Source organism: Amblyomma americanum, chromosome 2 (genome assembly GCF_052857255.1).
Source record: "Amblyomma americanum isolate KBUSLIRL-KWMA chromosome 2, ASM5285725v1, whole genome shotgun sequence".
Taxonomy (NCBI): domain Eukaryota; kingdom Metazoa; phylum Arthropoda; class Arachnida; order Ixodida; family Ixodidae; genus Amblyomma; species Amblyomma americanum.
The window spans coordinates 38,146,063-38,168,932 of NC_135498.1; the positions used below are offsets into that span (position 1 = coordinate 38,146,063).

Below are 22,870 nucleotides of genomic sequence, written 5' to 3' on the forward strand. Positions count from 1 at the left end.
CAAAGCATGAGAATACGAAGAAATGCTTAGTATTCGCACCTCCACTGATGCCCTAAGGATATAAACACATTTTGTTTCGTACTAGATTCTCCTTGTAGTGCACAAAAAAATACGTTTTTTATTTATATAATTAACGTAGAGCAGCTAAGTTTGCATGCAAGGAAGTAAACGCTTTCTTTTTTCTCTGACCTCCAGGTTAATACATACAAAGCTACATCAGATGACTGCAGCATAAAATTATCGTCGCCGGAGCCTATGCAAGCTGTTCACAAACGTAATATCGAAGGATTGCCACTTTGCTCACCATAAGCTGCTTAAATTTCTTCATGAGGTCCCGCACGGACATTTTTCCGCGTTGTAACTGCAATGAAAACAATGGAGTCTGGTGTACTGCGCGCACGATACTGCGCATGCAAATGGTGGAGCATTTAGTGGGTAGGCATTATGAACTCAAGTTCACCGTAGGTAGAGGTTGAGGACGTTATTAGTAGCTAAAAACCTCCACCTTATACTAGTGGGAACTTGAGTTCATAATTTCTACCCTTCGCTGGGCTCAGTAGTTTCGGCATTCGGCTGCTGACCCCAAGGTCAAGTGTTCGATCCCCACCGCGGCTGCCGTATTTAGATGGACACGAAATGCAAAAACGCCCGTGTGTCTCGTGATGCCAGCGCACGTTACAGATACCCAGGCTGTCTAAATTTATCCGGAGCACACCGTTACAGCGTCCCTCACAGCCCGAGTCTCTTCGGAGAGAAAAACACGGAACAAAAAGAACACACACACACGTGGGAATAACACTAGTCTTCAAATGCAGTATGTCTTTTTTTTTCCTTTTAGAGCTAAGCATACCGACTCAGTGCATTTACTAGTGAAAGCTGTTATAGTTTTGGTTTATCCACTTATCGCCGCATTCGGCCGTGGAATCTACATCGTCAGCTATAAGAGAAAGCCCAGTCGTGTTCATGCGAATCAGCGAAATCTGATTTCGCCACCCGTCGCCTTCCGCCTTCCGCCTTCTCTCTCTCTCTCTCTCTCTCTCTCTCTCTCTCTATATATATATATATATATATATATATATATATATATATATATATATATATATATATATATATTCCCTCTCGCAAATCAATTTAACTCTATTAAATTTTGTTAATTAATGTAAATTAAATTACACCGCTAAGTAGTTAAGGTCTTACGTCTGACGCTGCAGATTCTGCATTAGAACGCAGAGCTATGTTTCTAGAACAAACCTGTGTACGGTCCCAGTCACACGGTACGATCTAGCTGTCTATGCGAGGCGCCCGCAGATAGCGCTGCAAGCGTGGGACACAAGACAACGCGATCGAGTGTTCCCGCTAAGCGTGATACACTCTGTACCCGTACGAAACAAAGTTTGGAATGAAGGAGTGCTTCATTCCAAACTTTGTTTCGCGTACAGAGTGTATCACGCTTAGTGGGAGTGCTTCATTTTAGCTTTACACTGCAAGGTTTGCACTGCAGGGTTTACACTACCACGTGGCACATCCCCACGGAGTGTCGAGATTTGATGGACGTCGCTGGCGCTCCCCGTAGATGCGCGACTTTCAAACGGCCCAAGTGGTCCAAATTTGCTGAGCCACAGCGCTGAGGGTAATCGCGTTTTCTTTTTAATTCTAAAAACGGATATGGGAGTTACTAACGGTAGCCCCACAAGTCTCTAATTGCAATCGGGTGCCTATCGGTAACAGTTAAAAAGCTGTTAGAATTCAGCCAAACCCTTTACTAGTTAAAGTGATTCGCCTGTTTTTTGACGTCCGCCAAAGCTGGTATTAGTATGCCGCAAAAAGCTTCTCTTTACCACTAAAGCCCTTTTTTTTAATTCGTGGCGGGATTCTCTGAAACACCTGGTATATAATAGATAACTTAAGGAAATGTTACTAGCTACGCGACAGCGTTGGCTGAAATCCAGCGCAGAACGCAGCCTCCTAAGAGGGATCGCTCCATTCAAAATATTCTCTTCCCGCCTCCCCTCCTGTTCGTTTTACACTGATTCTATCGATAAAAACGTATTATAGACGTTGTTCCGAACTCCTTCTGTTTTCTTCATCTTCCCTTTCAAATCTTTTCGGGTGATATGGCGAGAAGTGGAGAAGAATGCGCACGCGCCCGAATATTTGAAACAACTTCCTATTTTTCCCCATCTTACCATTTCGAAAATCTCCATTTGCTCTTGCATTTGTTCTTGCTGTTCCGAGAGAAAGAAAAACAAAAGGCAAGCAGCGGTGATCACAGTCTGCACAAATATGAGTGTTGTCTCACCTTCGCTCAGTGAAAACTACGAAAATGCTGCCAGAAATGTGTATAGCAATCAAATTTACCCGCGCTGATGTGAACGTTAGTGACAAAGAACACAAGGCCATCAGAACAACTAAGAGCGAGGCATGTGTGAAGACAAAACTTGGGGGACATTCGATTCCATAACGTGCTGACAATGCGACAACCGTAGCAGCCTTTTACGCATGATGTCATGTGGTTCAACCGGATTTCCCCGTCCTTTCTGCATTCCTGCCAATTTTCCCGCCTTTTTAGAGAATGAAGTCATCTGTGACGTCACGCCCCTTTGGCCAGCCAGCGAATTTTATGACGAAAGCCAATTTCACCGTTTTTTTTTTTTCAGTGGGGCTCCCAATGGGGCTTTTAATGATATATCGCAATAATCAAACATGTGGCTGCTTCACCCGCGTCGCCGGGCTGGCTCCTCCATGTTACGTAGCTTGTTATAGGACGTGCAATATTTTCACATGTACCGATAACCATTCGTTCAAATCTGCGACAATCTCTCTTAACGCGTATACCCTGCCTTCTCGCAACGACAGTACCCGATTTGGTGTTATGAACTCGCATTTAGGCGGACGCGTTAAAGTCCGTTGACGCCAACTGGGCTTCTCATAAGAAAAGTGGAGACCAAACGACATTAGCTTCTTCAGTGAATAGCAATAAGTCACCACCAGAAATCGTGTCATAACACGATTTCCAGGTAGCATTTCTGGGTTCGACTGATGTGTAGCGGGCAGTCAAGAGCGATGCTAGCAGAGGGATTTGTGAAATATAACGCTCATTAGATGAGCGCGAATTCTTCACAGGAAAGAGTAAAAATTGTAGCCTACAACTCCCCCGTTTCCGTTCTTAACCTCCAGAGGAAAGTGCAGACAGAAGGGGGGGGGGGGGGGGGGGACAAAATGAGATCTCCGTCGCGTGCTCACCTCGTTATCCCTCCATTTTTTCACCGCTTTCTTGAGCTGCATGTTTGGGCAGGGAGAGAAGAGGATGTCAGACAGCGACACTGCACCATCTGTGCACACGGATACATGCCATGCGCCATGACATTCCTCTCTCTTCTGGCTGGTATGCGTTGTAATAGCGCAACTGGTGAGAAAAGTAACGCCATAGTCCAACAGGGCATTTGTGGTTGCGGTTAAAGCCCTACCCATATGCTATCTCAGATATAAAAGCCCACCCAACCCCCCTCTCCACAATCAAGGGAAGTTAGGCAAGTTAACAAACCTATACAACGGTCCGCATCCCACGTTCTGAAGGCACATGATGTCACATTCAAAACGGCACTGATAGACTCAACAAATTTAACGGAAAATGCTCATATTAATCTCCCGGCAGTCGATCTAATCAGCGAACGGTAACTAACTTGTAACTATCCTTATATTTATAGGTTAATATTCTTTAATTATTCTTTTATTTAATATATAGTTTGCCTTTACAGCTGTATAGCACACCACAGGTGGCATAAGAAAATCTGTAACGTCTGCAGAGCTCCCTCTTTTGAGCGCAACGGACAATTTTCGCGATGCAGCTGTATTTATGTTGCGTTAAAGAGACACTAAAATAAAACGCTATGTCAAGCTATACTGACAGGTTAGCGTCACGAGATAGCAAATGAACCATTTTTACCGAACGCAAAGCTTTTTCAAGTACAAAGAAAATGAGTGATGGCGAAGCACACATGACGCCACCTATTTCGGATTCCTGCAGCAGCGGTTGATGACGTAATCATGACGTATTTCGCGAGTAGCGCTATTTCGCCGTCAATGGGCAATCGCCGTCGAAATACGAGCAGAGCAGCGCGGCAAGCGTAGCCAAGAATGCGAATAGTCTCAAAATGAAAAAAAAAACTCAAAACAGTCGACGAGAAGACAGGTTTGACGCAAAAACGAGATCTGAATCTTTCGCTTCGCGTCCTGCACACTCAGGCTGCGTGTGGGCATTGTATGCAGTGAGTTCCGAATCGCAATGTTCTCAACGGCATTCACGCTCAGTTATGCGTCTGTGCTGTTAGGCAGTTTATAAGTACCCGCCATAGGTGTTCCACGCAATTTCAAAAAAGATGTTCGGTATATGCTTAGTTTTGAGTGTTTTTATTGTGTACAAGCTCTAGTAAGGTTTTTAGTCCATAGAACGTTCAATGTTGCACATGGAATGACGAGACCAGAACCCTAACAACTGCCGCAATAGGAAATACTTTAGTAAATATACCGGCGATGAAATGCAATAGCGTCGGTGTGCAGTGCAGTGCCAACGCACACGTTAAACGTTCCATTCACCGTTTTCGTTCAGTGCCAGCGCACACTTCATTCATCATAATTAAAATTGTATAGTCATTCCGATTGCCACAAGCCATTGAACCTGCAAGTATGCGTTTCGGTTCGTTTCACTATTAATCTACTCACCTCTTCGTATTCTGCCCTAGTAAAGCGAGATCCCTTGATGCACCGAACTAGAGCCTGGGACTGGCCTAATTGATGAAAAGAAATAAACAGGTAGGGAAAGCTGATGACGTACGTCGTTGTGACCAAGCTGCTACTTATATTTCTATAGACTGCGAGAACAACGCTTGAAATTGCACTATTTTTTTCTTCGCTGCCCACCGATGACGCCGTTGGCAACGCGCTTAATCATTCTAAAGTGCGCAGTTGGTGCGCTCGCTGCATGCTGATGCATCACCCATTTGTGGTCATGGCGACGCGGCGCTGTCAAAATTCGTACTCCCTGTCCGTAAACACAAAAACTCGAAAAACTTCATGACGATCATCGCATGATACAACGTGGCAAACCGTAAACGAGCAGTAATAGGAGCAATAAGTGCCTGTTGTGAGTTGTTACGTAGTGGCTTATCAGTCCCACCTGAGATATCAACTTTCAAATTCAACGCCGTCAGATAACATCTAACTTTATACAATCGCAAACTTGCCTTCCCTTCTGAAAATCATTATCTTTCTGCCAGTTTTTTTTTTAAATACAAGCCTTGCTTTTCAAACGAACATGAGTTGAACTTTCGATAAGAGTCGAGCGTGACCGAAACCTGATCCTGACTTTGAGCCGGAACTTTCGGTCAGGGTCACACATCCCCGAAATACCATACCCAAAGCAAGCCTGATTTTGCTATCGTTACGTTTCAAAATGCTTATGGCGGGAAGTGTCAGCGGCTCCCCTGCTTTATTTCAATGCCAGCCACACGGCTCGCTCCATAAAGCGACCCGTTATGACACCTTTGGTTCGCTTGCTCGTCGCGATATGGCGCAACTTATATGGAGCGGTGGCTTACGTCATATAGTGAGCTGTTGGCGTGGCTTCAGAATGCCCTAGGTTGCCTCGATGGGCCAGCACCCTATCCGTTTCATACATCAGGTGCAACGCTGTGAAATCTACGGAAATAGACCGAAGGAAAAAGTAAAAGGAGGCGTGTTACTCCGCGCTTGTATTGTGGCCGAGTGCTCGAAAAGCACGAGAAAGCGGCGTCGTGTCTTCAGCAATTGCAGCGCATTTAATCAAGCTAATGACAAACCTATCATGTAACAAGGTCTGCATCAAAGCATTGATTATTTTTAGGCCCCACTAGGACCGCACTACTTTTTGACCGCGGATGTAGGCAGCGCATATAAGAGCGCTAGATTTGACAGCGTTGCGCGTGATGAATAAAATGGAGTTTAGAATGCGCTATAGAGCGCAGTGCCCGATATGTAGCGCACCGCACGGCTGGATGGAAGGTAGGAGCATACCCTTTGAAACGGGGCAGTGGTTGTTGCCACTATGCTCAGTTTTTTTTCCTTTATTTTTTGTTTACTCTGCTGTAAGTTGTTAGTACAATTCGCCATTTCCTTTAAAAAAACGTCTTCCTACACTTTAAAACTTATGTCACCTCTCTGCTTTTGTACCATCAATCCTCCAATCGCTTTTTGCTAATTTCCACCGCAGATTTATTTACATGACTATTGCTATCCCTAAACCCTAAGGCCTCAGGAAGAGTGACTGTGCCTGCATCGACATCGGGATGGACACCATCGCATTTTAGGATGAGGTGTTCTATTGTTTCTACAGATTTACCACACACAGCACATGTGGCGGCACCTCGATGTAGCGCCACCTCGCGGAGAAAAAGAGAACCGAAATTTACCTGCCCATTTACCATCGTATCATTTACCAGTGAGGAGTCCTTTCTTCCACTCACTGAGCCTTCGGAAAATGCGCGATGGCTACCCAATGGGAGAGCGGAGAAAGGGGCAGCAGGATAGGGCTCGATTTACCGCCATCGGCTGGTCTGGCGGCATTGAAACCAAGATGATGCTGGTACCAGCAAAGGCAAGCGGCGTAGGGGCGTCGTTTCCTCAGCCACCAAGTTGTTTTATGGTGTCATCGTTTTCCTTATATTCACCACGCCTGCTACTCAATTTTCGGTATGAAGCAGCCATCGTCGAGGACGACACGTGGTTACGTCCACGGTCTCGTGCAAAGCGGAAGCAACAGTGCGGGGTGAGAGCGGAAAGCACGCACGCACTAACACAAACAATGCAACTGCTTTTGAGCGAAGGGAACCAAAAAGCTGTGAAGGCATACATGGGCCACGGCCGCTCGACCAGGGATCGAAAGGCAGTGTATACGCTACGCTCTCACCCGGCCCGCAGCAATTTGCGAAGATATTTTCCTCTTCCTTGGTGAATATGTGATGCATCAGCACGTTCCAATCTCTCTGGAAGTCGTCTGAAACAAAAAAAAAATGTGCACACCCGTTCGACTACAGGTGCAGCTGCAACTAGTGAATGGCTGCAAGAATAAGCTTTGTGAGCTTTTTTTTGAAAGAATGTCGCTAAAAAGAAAAAAAAAGGCAGTGAGTGTCATTTTCTATCGATACCACAGATATTTGTCGTTCTCTCTCACTCTGCATACTTTTGGTCACACAGCAATTTCTTTTCATTAGCGTACTCAACTGAATACTTCAACTTACAACATGCAGTTAACTCTACGCGATTTGAGTAATTCAGTAAGGATGAATGAATGAATGAATGAATGAATGAAACCTTTATTACAAGGGAGGAATGCCCCTCAGCCCCTGTTGGGGAATCAGGAGGGATGGGGGTAAGTAGTTTAAAAATGCTAAGCGGCCATGTACGGAAGTGGTAATGCATCAATATAGGCTAACTTCACTACTTCTTCAGCCATTTAAAGGGTGCAAATGTTACAGATGCTAGTCCCCCCGATAATTCCTCATGTTGTGTTCCACCATTTAATTAGTCCTGTCCCGATAAGGTCCAATATTAGGTTGGGGCAACCTAAAAAGATTCAAAAATATTAAGCCCTGCCTGCACCACTTACGTATAACAGGCGAAATACAATTTGAAGATAAATGAAAATGCTTGAAGGCAATGGTAATTTTATCACCCGTAGATGGAGAAAATGGAAAAAATGAGGGGGGGGGGGGGGAGGAAAAGCTACATAGCTACCCACAGCAGGGGGAGCGGGCCAGGGGGACTCCCCTGATCTCCCCTGGACGTAGAAGAGAGGATGGGTTAAATGGATAGGTTCTCTGGTTGTCGGGAAGGGGTTATGGGCACAGGGATGGGAATGGGGACAGCGAGTTTTTTCTCTGATCCTTCGAACGTCTTTACACCATTGCTGGCCTGCTTGGCCAGGACTGGGAGGGCGTGTCAAGATTGCCCAGTGATGCGGCCCCCGCTCACGGGATGCCCGACCACCCACCAAACGCAACGGGCTCCGACCGCCGGAGACAGGAGAACCTAACCCGGGGTCAGCTACCTCAGGCTCCTCCCCGACTTTGAGGGGTTTTTTTTCGGACCTGCCAGCTACTAACCGCCGAGTGCTTTTCGCGGTTTTTCAGACACCGGAAGTGTGTATGGTGTGATCCGGCCAGTAAAGGCTGAGATCAGCTTATTGGCCCTCCGGCCCTCGGCACCATAACCTAACACCTCCGGGGGGACCCACCTGTGCTTCCAACCGACCAACCCCTAGCTTGCTCAGGGTTAATTGGAGGGACATGGGATAGGCCTTTGCCCTGCAGTGGGCGCAGTCAGGCTGATGATGATGGTGATGATAATAGATGATGATGATGATGATTTAGTGACGCGCCGTCAAAAATTACCTCGACAGTTAATAAAAACATTTATAAAATACAAGTCTGCGAGCGACCAAGAGGCTTGCCTCAACTATGCACATAAATGGCACTCATCTATGCGAAAAAAAAAAGAATTTAGTTCCACCTTTTTCATCAATGACAGCAGTGCTTGCTAGATGACGTGGCACAAAAGCTGCTCACGTGAGAGCACAGAAAATTCAGCCTTTTCACAAGATATGGCGCCCTCTGGTGAGTGGGCGAAAGCTGGTTGAAAACAGACGCACGTGGGAGACGCAGGCGCGATAGGATTCCAACAGGCGCTTACTCGACTGCCAAGTAATGATCCCTGTATAGTCCCATACAAGTAAAGAAAAAAGGGGCGCTTCCCCTTCAAAGAACGTCCTTCCAATCAATGCCGTCGGTCGATTCTCATAAATCTCCTAGCGTGAATAGCGTGACAATACAGAGAGGGGACCATCCCTTGGCATATGTCACTCCCTGCATTGTCACGCTAGCATGTTCATGAGAATCGGCCTCCGCAGTTGACTGGAAGAGGGGCCTTTGATGGGGAAAAGCCGCCTTTTTCTTGATTTGACAGCTGCCGCCATCTGATTCTTGCGCCTGTCGCTAACATTAATTGCGCAAAAGCGCAGTAGGTGCTGGCGGTTCTTTTTGAATCAGTGGACTGGAAGAGGAGAGGCACGCATGCGCAGAGCGGCCGTGTGAAAAATCCCCCCCCCCCCCCCCACACACACACTTCTAACAAGGAAGACAAAAAGTGTGCCGGAAGTCAAGTGTCTTCACAAGGACTACCGGAAGTCTTTGACCTATGGCGTAGCGGATGATCTGCATGATCCATGGAGGAAAAAAAAATCTAGGATAGAGCGTGACGTCATAATCGTGAAGCCTAGTCATAAAAAATGTACTGGAAAGCATCATGGGAAAAAGGTCCTCACGTGACAGGGCAGCGGTAGCTTTTAGCCAGATTTTGGTTTCGGTTTCGCTCTTTTGCTGTGTTGTGTCAGACTAAAAGGCACCACAATCCAAGCTCTGGTTGACAGTCTGGCAACAGTAGAGGACATGGTAAAAGAATGCAGCGCGAAAAAAACAAGGACGAACAGAAGTGGACAGGACAGGGCGCCCTGTCCTGTCCACTTCTGTTCGTCCTTGTTTTTTTCGCGCTGCATTCTTTTACCATGTTCACTGACCAACAAGCCCAAACAGCCGCTTTAGTTCAACAGTAGAGGGCCTATTTCCCAAGAGTCAGTTCGCAAAAGGGCCCTCGGCAGCAGCGTCAGAGTAGGATGGCTTGCAGAGGCTGAGCGCGTGACGTCATGCTGCCTCCAAGTTTATTTTCTTCCTCCATGGCATGGTCGGCTCGTTGTCAGCTGCCAGCCAGGCTACCGGCGGCCCGGCGCGACGCAAGATCGTCTGCTGCGCATGCGCGAGCGCGCTGCAACGACGGCCAACTGGCGAGGGGGGGACCCTCACGTCCGGCTTCAAAAGATGGGACGTAACCGCCTCTCCTGAGTTCTTCATTTCCTCCATGGTTGGGAATAAACGCGCTTCTCTCAGACGACTTCGCGCGCACACAGTTGGTCGCACGCGAGCTGCAATCAAAACAACTTGAAGTTTAATACTCACTCCATTGTTTGGACTTGTTTTTCGCTCCTGGCTGCTGGCAAAGCACATCTGAAATATATGCTGAAGAAACGAACCTCCAATAAAGAAGTTGTTTCTGTACTAATTAATACAAAATTTCTTTTATGCATTAGCGCTGAGCATGTTTTGCGATTTTCAGTTTCTTTAAGGAGCTTCAACAGTCGTCTGACGCAACTTTAAAAATGCTTAGTAATAACCTGGTCGTTACGTGACATGAAATTGAATGCAATTACGCTGCTGGTAATAAATAGAGAGAATTTACAGCACTCAACGTCGTATGGTGTCAAGCCTCCCGTGAAAATTCTTATACGTATCTCATGCTGCAGCAACGCGAAGCAGTTAATGAGCTTAGAATAGCAGTCGCGTGCTCAACATACCGGGTGCTTCAAAACTATTTAACACAGAATTTTTTTTTTGAAAAGCCATGAGAAACGTCACTGCGGTTTGTGCAGATGGGTTCAACGGCATGGCGGACATTATTTACCTGATATAACTGTATAATTAAACGATTAATTTCTTAAATTAAATGAATCCAATTCTATTGCCAAACTGAAAGCCGTCAACATCGAAAAGATGGGCCCAGTTTTTAAATGTTCTTAGTCGGCAATTCGAAATATCCAACGTCAGAAATGCGCATTTGAAAGCTAGTTGAGTTGGCATTTTCGCATCGCACATTTTTAAACTGGTGTTGAACATCACTAATCTCTATATAAGCAACTGATCGCCTTTTCTGTCAGTCTTGTTCCCTCCTTGGTGCTTTCGGCTTTTTACAGCGTATAGTACTCCCGGATGTCACAACTTCAACGGATGGGCTGCTGGAGCGATGGTAACCGGACGAATTCCTTTAAGCGCAGTCTTGTACAAACTGAGCCGATGACCTAATGACCGGCATGCACTTGTTGCACTTTGCAGCGTTGCCGCGTATGCGTATTCAGTGTCTCACTATTGCGGCGAGTGCAGAATTCCACTGAACTGCAGTCTTTGGAAAGCCAAAGCACCAATGATACACATGCGAGAAAGAATTCGTAAAGAAACTGTTAATTCGTCAACTCTGGCCGTACGCGGCAAAAAAATTGTCGGCATGTTACTCTTTCCATCATTTTTTCAATGTTCCTATTATTAAAAAATGTTTTTTCTTCATTTTTCCGCCATTCAAATTTTCCCGAAATTATACGAGACTACAGTCGGACACAACCGAAAACGAAGCGGCAGATAACCCTCAAAGGAGGCCCTCCAGCCAGTGGCGTCGACCAATTTTCATCACGCAGCGGTTAATCCAATTTAGCCGTGGCTAACCACCTCTCAACTGGCACGTGCCCCCTGCGATTTCAACCTGGAAGGTCCAAAGGAGTTGATCAAGAGGGAGAATCGGTTGACGCCATCGGCTGGAGGGGATCCTTTGAGGGGCATCTGCCATTTCGTTCCTGAGTTTTATACAGTTAGGGCTAATGGCTATGTTGGCACATTGGTCTACTCAATCTTTTTAGACTGTCTAAGAGGCGATATTTCGCACATGCTGCTGAATCCGACGCTACAGAGTAAATTTTCACCCCACGAAAGAATTAACTTCCACTCGCAAGCCACTCGGTGTGGACAGCAGCTTATGGCTGTGTCCTGCTCAGGCCGTTTGAAACGTAGAGAACAGAGAGCATGTTTCTTGGTTTATCGTATGGGTGCATTGCGCGCAACCTACGAGGAAGACTGGAGTAGGAGGTGTGGACTCAAGGCCAAGGTAGAAGGAAGAATTTAACTTCTACTTGCTCGCAAGGACTACGAACGCTACCCAGGTCTACGCTGCACGTATAGCACGCTATTAACGTGCCAAAGAGGTCCTACATATAACTGCCTCCAGCACTTTTTCTCATCTCTGAGATTGAGGGTGAGGGGACACAAAGGAACATTCCTGCACCCGCTATATGAGTGCTTGCGTACAGTCCTTAACTATCGTTAGGTCCATCGTCCGTTACACTCGTTCGCTGGTCCACCGTAAGGTCCGGCACATGTTACCGGAAACGCGCGCCTTGCATTGTCAGTACAATGTTCTCCAATATTCACTGACAGAAGGTGCTGGTGTGAGGTGTAGAAAAAACGTCCCCGGAAAAAATGCACCCCCCGGAAGCGCCCTCTAAGAAAAATATATCCCCAAGTGAAAAAAATGTCCATAGAATTAATTTTTCCGGAGCCTACTCGACAAAAAAAAAATATTGCCCCTTTTATTATACTAGTAAAGATAGGTTCGTTCTTCTTGGTCGTGGTGAGATTTCGTATAACTCGTATACCGGGCTCCACCACCGGGTGCCCCACCGTCCGAGACGAGACGGTATAACAGACGAGATCCGGCAAAACTTGACTGAAGGAAGGAAAACTGAAACTTTATACAGGAATTCACATATTTACAACAGAATAAACGGCAAGCATGATTACATGGAACTGGCTAAGGGAAAATCTTCCCTCCTTGGCATCGCCAAAGATGCAAGGGATCTAAATCTAGCTCAGAACGCCTTTTCCCGGCTCCGGACCTGGTTTTAAAGACCTAGGAGACTGGCCCACCCCTTGCATCACCCAATCACAAACAACTAACACCTGATTGGTTCAAAAACTGTATGGCACGCCTTCCCGCTTCGGCAAGGTTCAAAACCCTTTCCCTAAAATGCCCAACACGAAAAGAACATCAAAATAGCTATACGAACATGGCATTCCGGGAATAGACACTCGAAATGATTGGCCCACCAGGTTTAGGTGGCACGCCCCATGCCTTCACAGTATTGCTCACACTCTCGCCCCCAGAAGAAAAAGCAAAAACAACCTCCCATTGTGCCCGCAGGTGCAATCGTTTTCCTTTGACTCTCGTCCGGCCCGCAGCTGTTCCGCACTTAGTCCTGTCATCGGGCCACAGCGGGGCGCCTCTCGTGCGCATACGCGGCTTAGCTTGCCGCTGTTACGGACGAGGCGCGACAACATTCCGGGCGGGTTCAAGCGACTGGGAGTCGTCTCTCGACAGATGCTTCAAGGAGGCGCCGGCGTGTCCGCGGTGCCACTAATGCACGCGGCGGCGTCAACGAGGGATCCGCATCTGTTGTTTACGGGGGTTAAAATGGACATCCGCCGCCCGGGACAATTCCCCGAAACCGACGTCCCCATTAGCTCACGGCACGGGACCCCCCCGCGAGACGCAACGACAGTGTGTCGGGTGTCGGCAAGGGCGGCGGGCCGCGGCGCCGCGAGCCATCGGCGGTGGACGCGGCTGTGTTTGTTTAAGGCGAGCAGCTAAATGCTCCCGCCTCGGAAAGAGACCCCGTTTTCCCGTAATGAAACCTTCTGCGCGAGGGCAGCGTCGGCCTTTCGGTCCCCGCGCAGCGTTGTGCAGCGCAGGTGCCTGACCTTCGAAGCCGAGTGGGCCCCCATTAGGGCTGTTCATCACTGCCGCAGAGACAGCAGGAACCATAATGTGCCGGAAGTGGCGAGAGTGTGTTGGGGACGCGTCCTGGCAGCCCACGGACTGGGCGCGTGATCGACCTCACAGTGATTCAACGCAGCTGCCCATTCGATCCCTTCACAGCCCCCCCCTAAGATTCTACCAGGGGCCCAAATGGCACCTTGTAGAATTATAACACAACGAGGGATCCTTTTTCGCCTATAAAATCGCTCTGAGGGCGACCTAAGTAGTGGGGATACTACTGCAAACACATCGCAACGCGGCAAACAAATTGCGACACTGCAAACAAATTGCGACACTGCAAACACATTGTGACACTGCAAACACACTGTGACACTGTAAACACATTGCGACACTGCAAACAAATTGCGACACTGCAAACACATTGTGACACTGCAAACACATTGTGACACTGCAAACACATTGCGACACTGCAAACACCCAAACGAGCGGATTACACCGCAGTTCCAGTTACTGCCACAGCACACGTCACTGGGTTTGCTCTTTGGTACACATGTCCTCTCTTCCTTGCCCCCCGGCGTGATCATTGCTGTCTGCCTCCCAGCTGTCGTTCGGCAACCTAGACAGCGCGTCAGCGTTACCGTGAGCGCTCCCTTTCCTGTGTTTTATTGACACATTATATCTCTGTAGGGCAAGTGCCCAACGCGTCAGCTTCGCTCCCTGAGGCGTGGTGAGAGTAAGAAAGGAGAGGGGGTTGTGGTCAGACACCACAGTAACCTGAGCGCCGAACAACCAGAGGTCGAACTTCCCCAGCCCCCAGATGACTGCAAACGCCTCTCTTTCTATGGTTGACCATCGAGCCTGCGTTGGAGAAAATCTGCAACTCGCGAACGCAATTGGCCGCTCGGAGCCATCCGCGGCACACTGGGAGAGACAGGCTCCCGCCGCAACCGCTGAGGCGTCCGTGTACAGCCAAAACGGCTTGCCAGCATCGGGCGTCCCGAGAGCCGCAGCTTCACAGAGTGCCGCCTTGAGTCGCTGAAACGCACTTTCAGCTTCCGCGGGCCACGGAATTTTGTTAGGAATCCTTTTCCCCGTTAGCTCTGTCAGCGGCGCTGCCACCTCCGCATAGTTGGGCACATAGCCCCGGTAATAACCGCACAGCCCGAGCACGCTACGGAGCTCTTTCTTCGTTTTCGGTGCCCTCAGTCCCCTAATGGCTTTCAATTTTTCGGGATCGGGTGCGTGATTTCCCGAGCCCACTATGTGTCCCAAGTAACGGATTGACCCTTTCGCCACCTGACACTTTTCCAGCTTAACTTTCAGGTTCGCCCTCTCTAACGCTGCGAAGACGGCGTGCAAGTGTCGTATGTGGTCAGGCAACGCCTCGCTGAACACGGCGATGTCGTCTAAGTACGCACACGCGTAGGCAGAATGCGGGAGTAAAAGCTCGTTCATGGCTCTTTGAAACGTCTGGGCCGCGTTTTTCAGCCCAAACGGCATTACCGTCCACGCAAACTGCCCCCGATGGCAGACAAAAGCGGTGAGTAGCTGAGCCGACTGTGCCAGGGGCACCTGCCAATACCCTCTTCTAAGGTCGAGGAGCGTAATGTACTTAGCCCTTCCTACGCTCAGAATGAGCTCCTGCTGCAACGACATCGGGTAGGCATCTGCCACTGTCCCCGCATTGAGCTTTCTAAAGTCCACACACATTCTCATCGACCCGTCCTTTTTGGGGACACAGACCACGGGATGGGCGTGGGGGCTTTCGCAGGGAAAAATCAGACCCATCTCAAGTAGCTCATCTACTTGCTTGCCCACTTCGCCTTTTAGGCTTGCGGGTATTCGATAAGGGTAACCTGACCTTGGTGTGAAGCCCTCCTCTAAAACGATCCTGTGTTCTCCTATTTTCGCTACTCCCGGCTTGTCGTCGAATAGGCCTCGGTGTTCGGTGAACACTTTGCGAATGAGGTCGCCTTCTTCCGCCTTCAGATGGGCCGTCATGTCCTTGGGGAGGACCGATACTGTAGCCCGCGTTGACACCGATCGAGGCACGTACTCTACTTCGCCAAACGCCCTGTCCTCATCAAATATCACCCCAACTGTCATTACGCGCTTCTGATACGGCCGTAGTTTGCTGGCGTGTACTAATTTTCGGGCACCTCCTGGCATCTGCACGAAGTACGAGTGTTCGCGATACTTTCCGTCAACGCTGCCCGGCCCTTTCCACTGCGGGAACATTTTTCCAGGACGTTGCTCGTCAAACACCAGCACACTGTCTCCTATCTGGAAAGTTTTGTCCTTCGCCCGCCTGTTGTACTGGGTCGCGTACGCGTTCTGCTGCTTCGAGCTCACTAATTGTGCCACCTCCGCTGCATGCTCTAGGCGCCTCTTCAGCTCCCGCATATACTGTGATGGGGACGGCCCCAGCATAGCTGGTACACTTATCTGTCCCGCCCAGCTGCGCTTTAAAACCACCAGCGGACCGGTTGGTTCTCGCCCGTACAGCATCTGGAACGGGGCGACGCCCGTCGTGTCATGTGGTACCTCGCGGTAAGCCCATAACAAGAAGGGCACAAACTTGTCCCATTCCTTTCCTTCCTCCTGGATGATATGATACAGCATGTTCTTAAATGTCCGGTTCCAACGTTCGACCGCGCCGTTACTTTCGGGGTGCCCCGGCGTTGAAAACCTTGGCGAGCAGCCTAGCCTCTTCAGAAACTCTTGTGTGAGTTCGGCCGTAAAGTTTGTCCCGCAGTCTGAGGCGACTACTTCCGGAATTCCCGTCCGGCTGAACACCGTCAGGAGCGCGTCACAGGTGGCCTTCGCACTGAGGGAGCGCAAGCACACCACCTCAGGCCATCGTGTGCACAAATCGATGATGCACAACGCGTACCTGTGACCCCTTCCTGAGGGTGGATCCAATGGACCTATAACGTCGACGTTGACCTGTTCGAACGGGTATCGAGGCCTCGTTAGCGGTTCTATCGGCACTCTGTCCGTCTGGCGGCGATCCGCCCTTGTCTGGCACCCATGGCAGCTGTTACAGTATGCCCTTACATCCCCTTCAATACCTGGCCAATAAAACGTGTACTTGATTCGCGCCTTAGTTTTCCTGAATCCAAGGTGACCGCCCCAGTTTGATTCATGGGCTAACCTAAGTACTTCTTGACGTCGGGATTTAGGGAGCACCAGCTGCATTACTGGTTGCCCAAGCAAGTTTTCCTTATGGTAGAGGAGACCGTCTACTTCAGTTATGCCACCTTTCCCAGCCCTGGCGTTTTTCCACACTTCTTGCAATGTGGCGTCATTGCGCTGCTCCTCCCTGAAAACCGCCGAGGCGCTGCTTTCCTCGGTTACACTACGAGCTGTGTCTTCGGCGATTAGTGCGCCGCTCTCGCTTGCCCTGCCGACCACCGCGTGCACTTCCGCGTGGGGAGTTACGCCCTCCTTGACTGGTTTCTCTTCTAGCGGCCCGTGTAACTTGTCCCGTTCCACCCCCACGTGGTCTGCCACCTGACCGTCGTTCGCCTCTACTAGCCCCTTCATATCACACTCCTCCCTCAGTGACTCCCATGCTTCCTCCGAAAGCAAACAGTCCGTTCTCGACGCTAGCTTGTCGGTCAGAGCGCATACCACTGGCACCGCTTCTTTAATCTCGGAGAAAATGCCTGCCCCGCGGTTTAACATCAGGGGCACAACTGCAAGCTTAGCCCGTACCTTTTCACCAAAGGCTGACACCAATTCGATGGACCCATGTGGCTCCACCAGTCCCGGGGGTACTATGCTCTCCCGCACAACCGTGATTTCTGCGCCTGTGTCCAGAATTGCATTAATTTGCCTATTCTGACAAGACAGAGTTATCGGTCTTAGTTCGCTTTGTGCGGCCGCTCGTGCCTGTGTCGCCACCCGTGCAGTAAGGCTTTCCCCTTTAGCGTTAAGCGCTTTCGTGGGTGTTCGTCCCGAGCCATGCGGGCATTCGGCCCTCCTGTGACCCATCGACCCACACGAAAAGCACCCTTTATACTTCTGCTTCGTGTCCGGCCTTTGTATTCCTGTCGCCTCCCGTTTGGGTTGGTACGTATCTCGCTTTCCGTCTCGACCATTTGAGCTCTCCCCCTTTTTCTGCTCGTGCTTTTTCACTGCGCTGTTCTTTCCCTGCGCTTCCTCGAACGTCTGCAGTAATGCCGCCAACGTTGGCGCTTTCTTCCATCCCTCACCCTCCTGCAAAGTTACGTATCGAAGGGCGTCCTCAGACAGGGTGTTCTTTAGTTGGTCCGCCACTAGCAACTCAACAATTCCCTCCAACGTTTTCACCCCCCTTTCCTCCACATAGAAATTGAGATAACTCTGCAGGCGAGTCGCAAACGCCCTCCAGCTCTCATTAGGCAGTTTTTTCGATGTTATGAACCTTCTGCGATATTCTCCCGCTGAGAGCTTAAGCTCTTCTAGCACCACTTTCTTCAGGACTTCGTACTCCTTATGCTGCGAAGGTGTCAAGCGCGTCGACAAGAACCGCACCTTATCCACTATTAGCGGAAATACAATTTGGCCCCACTGTTCCTTCGGGACCGCGTAGGCCTCCAGGGTGTGTTCAATCGACTCGAACCAGACAGGCACTTCTGCCTCTGCCGGGAACTTCGGGAGCACTCCCGACAACCATTTCGAGTACCGACAGAACTCCGCTCGCGAGTCGCTTCTCTCCAACGCCGTGGCGTTCTGCTCCAGGCTTACTCCTTTGTTGCTCGCTTGGAATTTTGCAAGTTCAAGCTGGACCTCGAGAGCTCGACGGTGCTCCTCAGCAGCTCTGGCCTCTTCTTTTTTAATTTCCAGAGCCATCTTGCTAATCTGAGCGTCAGACACAGACGAACTGTCCTCCGAAACAACCGTTTCCTCTCCCTCACTCATCGTGCTCGCTTTCCGCCTGTCCGGGTTTAAGTGTGCGAACCGGGTGTTCATGCACTCCCAGACCGCCTATCCAGACAGCAATGCCCCCGCCAAGGTGAAAGGCAAAGAGGACTCACCCACTGATGAGATGCACCTCGCTGGCGTCCGACTTTCGTCGCTGTCGCTGTCTCTCTGTCGCCGCCCGCTTCCCCACGCAGCTTCTCCCGACCGGCTACCGCCTTGCGCTGCTGGTCCACCCTTGGAGTCTCCGCTGCTGGTTCCCTTGGAAGCTGCCGATTCCTGCCTTCAGCTCTTGCTCCTCCTCAGCCGCCGATGCTTGGCCCGTTGCCGGAACGTCGTCTCTTCCTCCTTTGCTATCTCCTGATAACGAAAGGATCCTGCTCGACTGCGCCAGTAAAGATAGGTTCGTTCTTCTTGGTCGTGGTGAGATTTCGTATAACTCGTATACCGGGCTCCACCACCGGGTGCCCCACCGTCCGAGACGAGACGGTATAACAGACGAGATCCGGCAAAACTTGACTGAAGGAAGGAAAACTGAAACTTTATACAGGAATTCACATATTTACAACAGAATAAACGGCAAGCATGATTACATGGAACTGGCTAAGGGAAAATCTTCCCTCCTTGGCATCGCCAAAGATGCAAGGGATCTAAATCTAGCTCAGAACGCCTTTTCCCGGCTCCGGACCTGGTTTTAAAGACCTAGGAGACTGGCCCACCCCTTGCATCACCCAATCACAAACAACTAACACCTGATTGGTTCAAAAACTGTATGGCACGCCTTCCCGCTTCGGCAAGGTTCAAAACCCTTTCCCTAAAATGCCCAACACGAAAAGAACATCAAAATAGCTATACGAACATGGCATTCCGGGAATAGACACTCGAAATGATTGGCCCACCAGGTTTAGGTGGCACGCCCCATGCCTTCACAGTATTGCTCACACTCTCGCCCCCAGAAGAAAAAGCAAAAACAACCTCCCATTGTGCCCGCAGGTGCAATCGTTTTCCTTTGACTCTCGTCCGGCCCGCAGCTGTTCCGCACTTAGTCCTGTCATCGGGCCACAGCGGGGCGCCTCTCGTGCGCATACGCGGCTTAGCTTGCCGCTGTTACGGACGAGGCGCGACAACATTCCGGGCGGGTTCAAGCGACTGGGAGTCGTCTCTCGACAGATGCTTCAAGGAGGCGCCGGCGTGTCCGCGGTGCCACTAATGCACGCGGCGGCGTCAACGAGGGATCCGCATCTGTTGTTTACGGGGGTTAAAATGGACGTCCGCCGCCCGGGACAATTCCCCGAAACCGACGTCCCCATTAGCTCACGGCACGGGACCCCCCCGCGAGACGCAACGACAGTGTGTCGGGTGTCGGCAAGGGCGGCGGGCCGCGGCGCCGCGAGCCATCGGCGGTGGACGCGGCTGTGTTTGTTTAAGGCGAGCAGCTAAATGCTCCCGCCTCGGAAAGAGACCCCGTTTTCCCGTAATGAAACCTTCTGCGCGAGGGCAGCGTCGGCCTTTCGGTCCCCGCGCAGCGTTGTGCAGCGCAGGTGCCTGACCTTCGAAGCCGAGTGGGCCCCCATTAGGGCTGTTCATCACTGCCGCAGAGACAGCAGGAACCATAATGTGCCGGAAGTGGCGAGAGTGTGTTGGGGACGCGTCCTGGCAGCCCACGGACTGGGCGCGTGATCGACCTCACAGTGATTCAACGCAGCTGCCCATTCGATCCCTTCACAATACTCTTCCTCGAATTCCAGAAAAGATGTAGGCATGAAGTATTTTGCAGTACCAGATCACACTACGGTAATGCAGTCTCCATTCTGAAAATAAATATCGAAGCGTTTAAACCAATACTGGGACAAGTACCCAACTTTGAGCACTCTGCATATCATTACACCACGTCTGCTAACCCACACACTTGCCTTGCAAGTGCTGGTGCAAGCGCAATGCTGCCTTCTCCAGGTGTGATGCATGGGGACTGAACTACCGCCCCCTGAATACTGCAGCAGGATCATGCGATTGCTCGATGATAGTGTACAGGACATGTGCAGTGCTTGTGCCACGCTTTCATTAACCTATAAATACGATGTCCAGCAATAAACGTCCTTATCGTTCAGTGAACGTTCTGTCGCGCTTACCATACCGTTGCGTTTATGGGTCAGTGAGTAGTTCCAACGTCAAACAACTTAAATTCGTCTCGTTGGGTAAACGGATGCTCAAATCCCTGGGGGTAACGAGACTGTTGATTTCTCCCGTTTGGGACATTATTTCCTACTTCGCAAATAGGGACGTTTATGCCGGGGACGTTTTTCTTCGGGGACGTATCTTCCGCGGACGTTTTTTTCCGGAAGCAGGTGGTGTTTGCAGTATTTGTATTCCGATAAATAAATAGCGGACTCATGGCCACATGTAGGTGTTAGGGCGCCACCCTTCTTCATCCTGGTTCTATCTTAATATAAGCGCATTGCGGCCTGTTTGCACGGGCAGTGTCGACCCGCAGGGCGCGGAGTCTGACTGCCGAATGATAATAAACCCGAGTTCTGGTAACTGCTCGGCTGCCGTGCCGTTCCGCTTCCAATACACAATAACTTTTTGGCGACGAGGAAGGTAAAGCAGACCGATGACCACTTCCACGGGGACTGCAAAGACGGATATTAAACCAAGCTTACAAGGAGGACCACGGTGGAGAGACTCGCAAGCATCCAGGATGGCGACGATTGGGCAAGTGGAACGTCTCGATGAAACTCAGACAGATTGGAAAGCATACCTCGAAAGGTTTAACGCATTCCTGCGAGTGAATAAGATTCCATACGCCAAGTAGACGCGTTCCTAAGTATCCCGGGTCCGAGGACGTGCAAGTTGTTGGAGAGTTTCACCGGCCCCAGCACGACGGCCAGTCGTTATCTGTTAAAACTGCAGAAAGCATTACGAGAGCATTTTTCGCCCAAACCATCGGTTATTACGGCAAGAGCCGTTTGATCGAGAAATGCAACCACAGAGAGCACTGGGAAGTTCGTGAAGGGCCTCAAGCAATCCGAAGAAACATGCAGCTTCGGAGAGAACTTTGAAGAAACTTTGAGAGAGCTTTTTATGTGGTTTGGACCAGGCTGACATTCAAAAGAAACTTTTTGTAGAGGATGCATCTCTGACTTTCAAAAAGGCGGTCGAGATCGCATTTTAATAGAGGCGGCCTCTAAAAACATAACAGAGTGAAGGCCTAGCAGGGCAACCGAGGAAGAACGGGAGCGGTGCAATAAAACATCGACACGCGGCCACGAGTTAGCTATTTGCTTATCGGAATACAAACTCTAGAGTTTTTATCTCTGCTATGGGGCTGCTGTTGAAGTCATGAAGCCGTTTTGAATATAGAGCCAGAATGAGTGTCCCTACACCCGACTAAAACATCTTGCGAAGTAACGCCCGAGAGAGCGACAGGTGACGCGCCACACGGCTAGATAGGCTGTTCCAGTCAAGTTCCAAGTACTACACATCGTCCCTCTACAGTGGCCTCCTGTCAGCCACGAGTTCAGTCCTACTCATTACGCTAGCCAGCGTGCGTACGCGCCCCAGGCCCAAAACAGCAACTTCGAAAGCAGCTAACCTTTACAAAGGTAGACGTGCGGGCCAGTTGGTGGTTCATACTTCCTTTAAACAGCGCAAAAGACGCGGACGCAGAAGGGAAGCTAATTTTGAAGGCAAATTCGCGAGGAATAACGAAGAAGATGAAAGCGATTCGGAATGCGATCGCAAAACGCGAATACTCACGGCACATTCTTGCTTACCTTGGACAACAATCAGCAAAAATGCGCACCTGACGAACATACCAATGGATCCGTGTTCGCCTGGCACTGCGACGCATCTGGCAGTGAGCGCGCTTGCGGCTTGTCTGTGTGGAGCGAGCGGCGTCCTGCCTCCAGCGACATTTACGACCCGCGGCTACTACTCGCTCCTTCGCGGATAGCAGCAGCAAACCCTCCCCGAGATTTGAGCAACGAGAGACGTTTCCAGTTTCCGGATATATATTTTTTGTTCGGCCGCGCTGTCTTCGGAGAATTGCAGTCTCCCCTTTGTGGGCTTCCAACCGAGACCGAGCCTAGAGCAGTTCAAAAGCAGAAGCGTATACAACGGAAGGGAAGAAAAGCAGCGAATTTATGCGTTTCGCACCGCCCGCGCCAACGGATATAGTGTTGATGCTCCCTCCTTTCATGGGGTGGGAACAGCTACGTTAACATTTTTCGTACGAACGTTTATATATCGCAGTTCCTTCGACCCTCGCACTTATTAGAATACGTGTTACCCTCCTTTATAATGGAGACTTAGTGAAATGAAAATTGGTTTTGGGGGAAAGGAAATGGCGCAGTATCTGTCTCACATATCGGCCGACACCTGCACCGCGCCGTAATAATAATAATAATAATAATAATAATAATAATAATAATAATTGGTTTTGGGGGAACGTAAATGGCGCAGTATCTGTCTCACATATCGTTGGACACCTGAACCACACCGTAAG

The 22,870-nt window shown here is 49.8% G+C and overlaps 1 protein-coding gene across 1 annotated transcript; it reads right to left on the reverse strand.

The window, feature by feature from the left end:
• Positions 1 to 253: 253 nt before the first annotated feature.
• On the reverse strand, positions 254 to 22,331 carry LOC144119634 (uncharacterized). Its single transcript, XM_077652203.1, has 7 exons — positions 22,140 to 22,331; positions 10,044 to 10,103; positions 6,944 to 7,030; positions 4,723 to 4,787; positions 3,244 to 3,279; positions 2,187 to 2,225; positions 254 to 361 (listed from the first exon to the last, which is right to left on the reverse strand). Exons 1-7 carry the CDS (start codon positions 22,177 to 22,179, stop codon positions 254 to 256), a joined length of 435 nt encoding a protein of 144 aa, XP_077508329.1. The 5' UTR covers positions 22,180 to 22,331.
• Between the last annotated feature and the right edge of the window lie 539 nt (positions 22,332 to 22,870).

Coding starts and splice junctions, on each gene's coding strand:
- LOC144119634 (XM_077652203.1), bottom strand. CDS start 22,179: ATGTTCGTCAGGTGCGCATTTTTGCTGATTGTTGTCCAAG. Junction 4,788..6,943: donor CGCAAATTGCTGCGGGCCGG/GTGAGAGCGTAG, acceptor TTCATCAATTAG/GCCAGTCCCAGGCTCTAGTT. Junction 2,226..3,243: donor AAAAATGGAGGGATAACGAG/GTGAGCACGCGA, acceptor CTCTCGGAACAG/CAAGAACAAATGCAAGAGCA.